Here is a 6,023-nt window from a genome sequence, read left to right as displayed (position 1 = left end):
ACTTTTATTATCTGTAAGGGAATTGCACATGTTATAGCAGCAGGGTGATAGGAAAAGGAATAGGGAACTATATATATACAATTTACAATAAAATAATAACAGTTTGATACAAAAGATAAATAGAAATAAGTAAAGTAAAAATGAAATAAGGGGGCATTCAGGGGGCTTCGGCGGACCTCGGACCCCCGGCTTTGAAAAAAAATTTGCCTCGCTCCGCTCGGCTTGCTACTATTTTCGAAAACACAATGTTGGCAGCTCTGCATATGATGTGTAAAATCTATCAGCATTTACCGTTTAAATCGCATGTGAACGAACTGCTTGTAGAATCTGTAGTTGTATTTGTATTGTTGATTTAATGTGTGAACGAGCGATATAGAGAAGGTCACATAAAGCTGTTATTATTAGGCTGTCATTTGCAATATACTGTTGGAGTGGTAAGCAGGCCTTCTTCTTTGTATTGAACTGTTGCACCTCAATTTCCCTCTGGATTAATAAAGCTTCTTGAATCTTGAATCTTGTTTTGGGATATTGGGGGAGTTAGGTGGTCCGTGAGTATTTTTTTATTGGTTAAGTGGTCCTTGGTCTGAAAAAGTTTGAGAAACACTGCTCTAGTGTGTATACATTGGACCATATTGTTGATGAAAAAGGTTTATTGAGTTTTGAAGAACTTAAAACCAAATTTGATCTCCCTAGAACAACCTTCTATGTGTATTTATGCATACGATCAGCCCTGAAAAGTCAGGATATATCATGGGGAACCTCACCTGATACACACCCCATTTGGAAGTTATTTTTTTACTTTCCAGTAAAGAGAGTGGCATCTACCGTCTATAAGACAATGATGGAGGCAATTACAGGGAAACTTCCAATAATTCAAATATGGGAACGAGATTTAAACATTGAAAACGACATGATTGACTGGGAAGCAGTGTGGGATAACATTTTTCATTGCTCTAAAAACCCAAACCACCAACAGATTCACTTTAACATCTGTCATAGGACATACTGGACTCCTCAGAAAAGGTACATTACAAAAGTCATTCCAAGTCCCCACTGCACTTTCTGTAAACCAGAACAAAATGGGACCTTTCTACACATGGTCTGGGAGTGTGAAGAAGTACAGGAATTTTGGCACAAAATAGCAGAGACTATAGGTGATTTAATAGCCCGTCCAATTCCGGTTGACCCCATTGTCTGGTTATTGAATGATGATTCCAAACTTCAACTGTTTGGAAAACAGAGAAAAATCTGGCTTGCAGGATCAACAGCAGCCAAGAAAATGATAGTGCAGAGATGGTTGCCACCACACTCACTTTCTATGCAGAAGTGGATGGCTTATTTCTTGGACATTGTCCTACTTGAGCTCTCTACAGCAAGGATAAACAATGCAAAACGGAGAACTATTGACCTATGGAAAGACGCAGCTAAGCAGATCTCTGATATGTTGAACTCTATTGAAAAAGAACCAGATAATATCTCTGTAGAGGATGATTAGACAAGGTGTGATTTTACCTTTTAATTTTTAGTTTTATTTTGTTTTGTTTTATTCTCATTTTGTGTGGGTTTTTTTTTTCTCTCAGCAGACCGCAGGGTGGGGGGAGGGTGGTTGGGAGGGGGAGGGGGGCGGGGAAACCTTGTTATGACAAAAGACAAAAAGACATCAATATAATCTACCTGTACAGGAAGATCTTGTATGTAAGTGTTGAACTGATGTCAATAAAAAATTGATCACAAAAAAAAAAAAAAAAACAGGGAGGGAAAGAAAGGACGAGAGCAATGGCAGACAGATGAGAGTGGGGATGAGTGTGTGTCGGACGGCATTGACGTGATAGGGTTCAGTGACAGTCAAAAGGAAAACATGTACACAGCGGAAATGATTAATTAACCAGCATGGGGTAGTTGTAGAGCAGGGGTTTTCAACTGGTTTTGTCCCAGGGACCACCATTCGGACTAGAAAGCAATCCGCGGCCCACTGATGTGCCTGCGCGTGTGTATTTGGTGTTACATGCATAGCTCAATGCATGAAACATGAAAGAGAGGCCACGCAGATTTTATAATAATAAAAGTAGATTTATTAAATTAAATTAAATTAAAGATTATTTTAAAGAAAGAATAAAGAATAATAAAGTGTTGTGCAATTCAGTATTGGGAAAAGTAACTAAAAATGTCATGCAAAGTCAGTCTAGGTGTGTGACAAAACAACAACGGAGAACAAAAATCCAACAACACCGGAGAACCAAAATCCAACAAATGAAGACCAAGGCAGCCTCAACTGCTGGCTGGTCAGGGCTTTTATAACCCAGCCAGGACAGACCTGTCACCAATCACCTGCTGTAGAGACAGAGAGATTGAGAAAAGCAGAGAGAGATTGAGAAAAGCAGGGAGAGAGAACAGGCTTACCATTAACACAGGGCGGGGCCTAAACCCGCCAGGGTCGTAACAGTGAAAACATGGGAGAATTAGGCCTACCTGTCAGTGTGATATCTGGGCGTGGTGAAGTCCACACAGCCTGTCTATTCGTGGCGAAATGGTAGACAGAGACAGTCTCATGTCATTCTCTGGATCAAGCCTAGCCCTGTACTTATTCTTTAAGTACGCCAGTGTAGAAAAACCACTCTCACACAGGTATGTGGTTGGAAAGGGCAAAAGACACCTCATTGCTTTTGCAGCAAGCTGTGGAAATTCTGTCTGGCAACTTATCCAGAATTTAACAAGGGGCTGTGTGTCGTACATATGCCTCCTGACAGAGTCTGTGGACATCTCAATCAGCTTATCCTCTTCCACAGCCGTCAGACTTGACCCTACTGATGCATCGTCACTGAATGGGAGCAGGATCCACTTGCTGTCACGGCGCCACTCTTCCGAATCAGTGAAGTACTTTGCGAATTGACGCACAAGCTTCCTCAAATGCTCACATATAGTGTCGTTGATGTCAGTGCTGTCAGGGTATTCCTCAACTGAAGGAAACATCGCCAAGTTATTGCTCTCCACTCGTTCGATCCACTTTGACATTTTTTTCACAAATGCGTCGAGCTTCTCGTAGAGCTGCATGACGTTTGCATCTCTCCCTTGCATGGAGCTGTTCAACTTGTTCAGCTCTGCAAAAACATCTGTGAGGTACGCCAGCTTAGTTAACCAGTAACTATCGTTGAAATTGGAAGCCAGATCAGAATGCTTCTCGCACAAGAACTCGTAGATAGCTCCGCGTAGTTCAAACACACGGGCGAGCACAGCGCCGCGAGACAGCCAACGCACCTCTGAATGATAAAGGAGAGAGCTGTGTTCACTTCCCAAGTCATGGCATAGGGATGAAAACAGGCGTGTATTCAATGCGTTTCGTTTTATGAAGTTGACCGTCTTGACAACGACATCAAACACACCACTGAGCTCAACACTGAGATCTTTGGAGGCGAGAGCCTCTCTATGAATCAGGCAGTGTGTCCAAATTACCCCCGGAGCCACCCTCCTTACATGCGCAAACAGTCCAGTCTTGCTGCCACTCATGGCTCGGGCCCCATCGCTGCATAATGCAACGCACCTCTGCCACGAGATATTGTGCTCCGTGAAAAAATCGTCCAGTGCTTTAAATATTTCTACACCGGTAGTTCGCCCGGGCAGTGGTTTGCAAAAAAGAAATTCCTTACACATAGTGCCACTGTCCTCGTATCGCACAAATGTTAACAGTTGCGCATCATTAGTAACATCTGTCGTCTCGTCGATTTGAAGGGAAAACAGAACTGTCTGAAGTTTTGCCATCAGCTGGTCTTTGACATCATTTGCCATTTCCCCAATTCGTCTTCCGATTGTGTTGTCTGACAACGGAATAGTTTTTAATTTGTTGGCACATTCTTCGCTTACCATAGCTCTGCACATATCTATGGCTGCTGGCAATATAAGCTGCTCTGCAATGGTATGGGGCTTCTTACTTTTTGCAACCCTGAGAGCGACCAGATACGATGCTTTCAGTGCGTTTTCATTTATTTTTGCACTCTTCCTCATGGTAGCCTGCTGTCCTTTGAAATCACGCAACATCTGTTGCATGTACTCAACGGGTTTGGCCTTCAAGTGGACGTGATGCGTCTCCATATGCCGCGTAAGTTTCGACGGCTTCATAGCTTCATTACAGAGAATTGTTGAACATACGAAACACAGTGGTACCTCCTCTCCTGCTCTGTCTGTCGTCACTGTGAATCCATATTTAACATATTCCTCATTGTATTTTCTTTTTCGTCTTTTTTGCGAAGTTGACGCTTCGGAAGCCTGTCCTTGCCCTATCGTGGCGGCCTGTCCCTCTGTCGTGGCAGCCTGACCCTCTGTCATGGCAGCCTGTCCCTCTGGCACTTTCCTCACTACAAAACGATCCATTGGTGCTAGATATATAGCTAGACTAGTACATATGTAACAAATGTTTGCTGTACTACAACCTATCTTAAAATACTCTCGTCGGCTATGCTTATAAATGTGTGTCAACTTTGCTCGCAAGACTGTACGTAATGAATAATAAGTGAGGTTAGCGACGCAACTCATTACCATTAGCGAATCACAGGCTACCATAGACTGGATAGGCGCAAGGCTACATTCTGTCAGCTTGAATTTCCTTTATATTATTTTAAACATATTTTTCACGATATGTAACGGTATTCTGGAAATGTGTTGAAATATCAAAGCGAATTTATATTAAAAAAAAACAATGGTGAACTGATCAACATAGGCTCTTGTCACGGACCACATGCAATGCCGCCGCGGACCACCAGGGGTCCGCGGACCACCGGTTGAAAACCCCTGTTGTAGAGGAGTATTTCTCTGATTTGGTCGTTTTTTGTTCCTCTGCCAAATTCCACCTTAGCCAAAAGAGGAGTCTGTCTTCACAGAACAAGAAGTTTGGAGACTAAGAAAACTTGTGTATAGAGTACGGAAACAAATAAGCAGCAATGAGGTTAAAACCCCTTATGTGTGTTTTAATGAACTTATTTGTTTTTATTATTGTATGCACTACCTCACTCACAATGGACACTTTCAGAGTGGGAAGCCTGAATGTTAACGGAGCCAGAGAGCTAAGAAAGAGAGCCTTAATTTATCAAACGGCAAGAATAAAACATGGAGGAGACGCACAGCGACGTTGTTAATGAGAATGACTGTAAAAAGGAGTGGGAGGGGGAAGTCATTTTAAGCCACAACACCTTTCTCAGTGGAGGGGTGGGCTTCCTTCTCTCCAAGTCTTTTAATCCTGTCTCACTGGAGGTCGAGCAGTTTATCAAGGGGAGGTTGCTTTTAATAAAAGCACGGTTTGACCTTTTTACGGCTGTTTTTCTGAATGTGTATGCTGCAACAAACGGTGCAGAGAGGAAGCTGTTTTTACAAAAAGTGAATGATGTTTTAAACGGCTGTGCCACGGAGGACTTTTTATTCTTGGGTGGGGATTTTAATTGTACGGAGAATGCATCTTTAGATCGCAACCATGCAGAGCCGCATCCAGCATCCAGCATGCTCTGAGGCAGCTGGTCCACTCCCACGGCCTGGTGGATGTATGGAGAAGGATGCACACAGACGATAGGCAGTACACCTGGTCCCACATCCGAGAGAATAGGATTTCATCAGCCAGACTAGATCGCATTTATTGCTTTAAGCATCATTTTAACACTTTTAAAATGTGCAGTATAATCCCTGCTGGTTTTACAGATCACTCTTTGCTTCTATGTAATGTTTTTATTAGAAATGTTTTACAGAGAAGTGCTTATTGGCATTTTGATTCGGTTTTAACATTTGATAAACATTTTAAAGAGGCCCTCACTTATTTCTGGAGTGTTTTTAGACAGAGGAAGGGAGAGTTTAGCAGTCTTAGGCAGTGGTGGGACCATGGTAAGACTGAGATAAGAATGCTCTGTCAACAGCACACCCTCAATGTCACACAGGACAACATCAGATCTATGAAAGACCTGGAGAGTGATATAGTGGAACTAGAAACAATAAGCGAGTCCACAGGAGATCGAGGATATATTGAAATCCTCAAAGAGAAAAAGATG

General features: G+C 42.5%; 1 protein-coding gene across 1 annotated transcript; it reads right to left on the bottom strand.

The window, feature by feature from the left end:
- Positions 1–1,913: 1,913 nt before the first annotated feature.
- LOC134878978 (protein FAM200A-like) lies at positions 1,914–4,787 on the bottom strand. The gene is made up of 2 exons (XM_063905180.1): positions 2,470–4,787; positions 1,914–2,331 (listed from the first exon to the last, which is right to left on the bottom strand). Exon 1 carries the CDS (start codon positions 4,552–4,554, stop codon positions 2,473–2,475), a length of 2,082 nt encoding a protein of 693 aa, XP_063761250.1. The 5' UTR covers positions 4,555–4,787; the 3' UTR covers positions 1,914–2,331; positions 2,470–2,472.
- Positions 4,788–6,023: the final 1,236 nt, after the last annotated feature.

This window comes from Eleginops maclovinus, chromosome 17 (assembly GCF_036324505.1).
Source record: "Eleginops maclovinus isolate JMC-PN-2008 ecotype Puerto Natales chromosome 17, JC_Emac_rtc_rv5, whole genome shotgun sequence".
Taxonomy (NCBI): Eukaryota; Metazoa; Chordata; class Actinopteri; order Perciformes; family Eleginopidae; genus Eleginops; species Eleginops maclovinus.
This window is presented reverse-complemented; position numbering and strand designations above follow the sequence as displayed.

Coding starts and splice junctions, on each gene's coding strand:
- LOC134878978 (XM_063905180.1), bottom strand. CDS start 4,554: ATGGTAGCCTGTGATTCGCTAATGGTAATGAGTTGCGTCGCTAACCTC.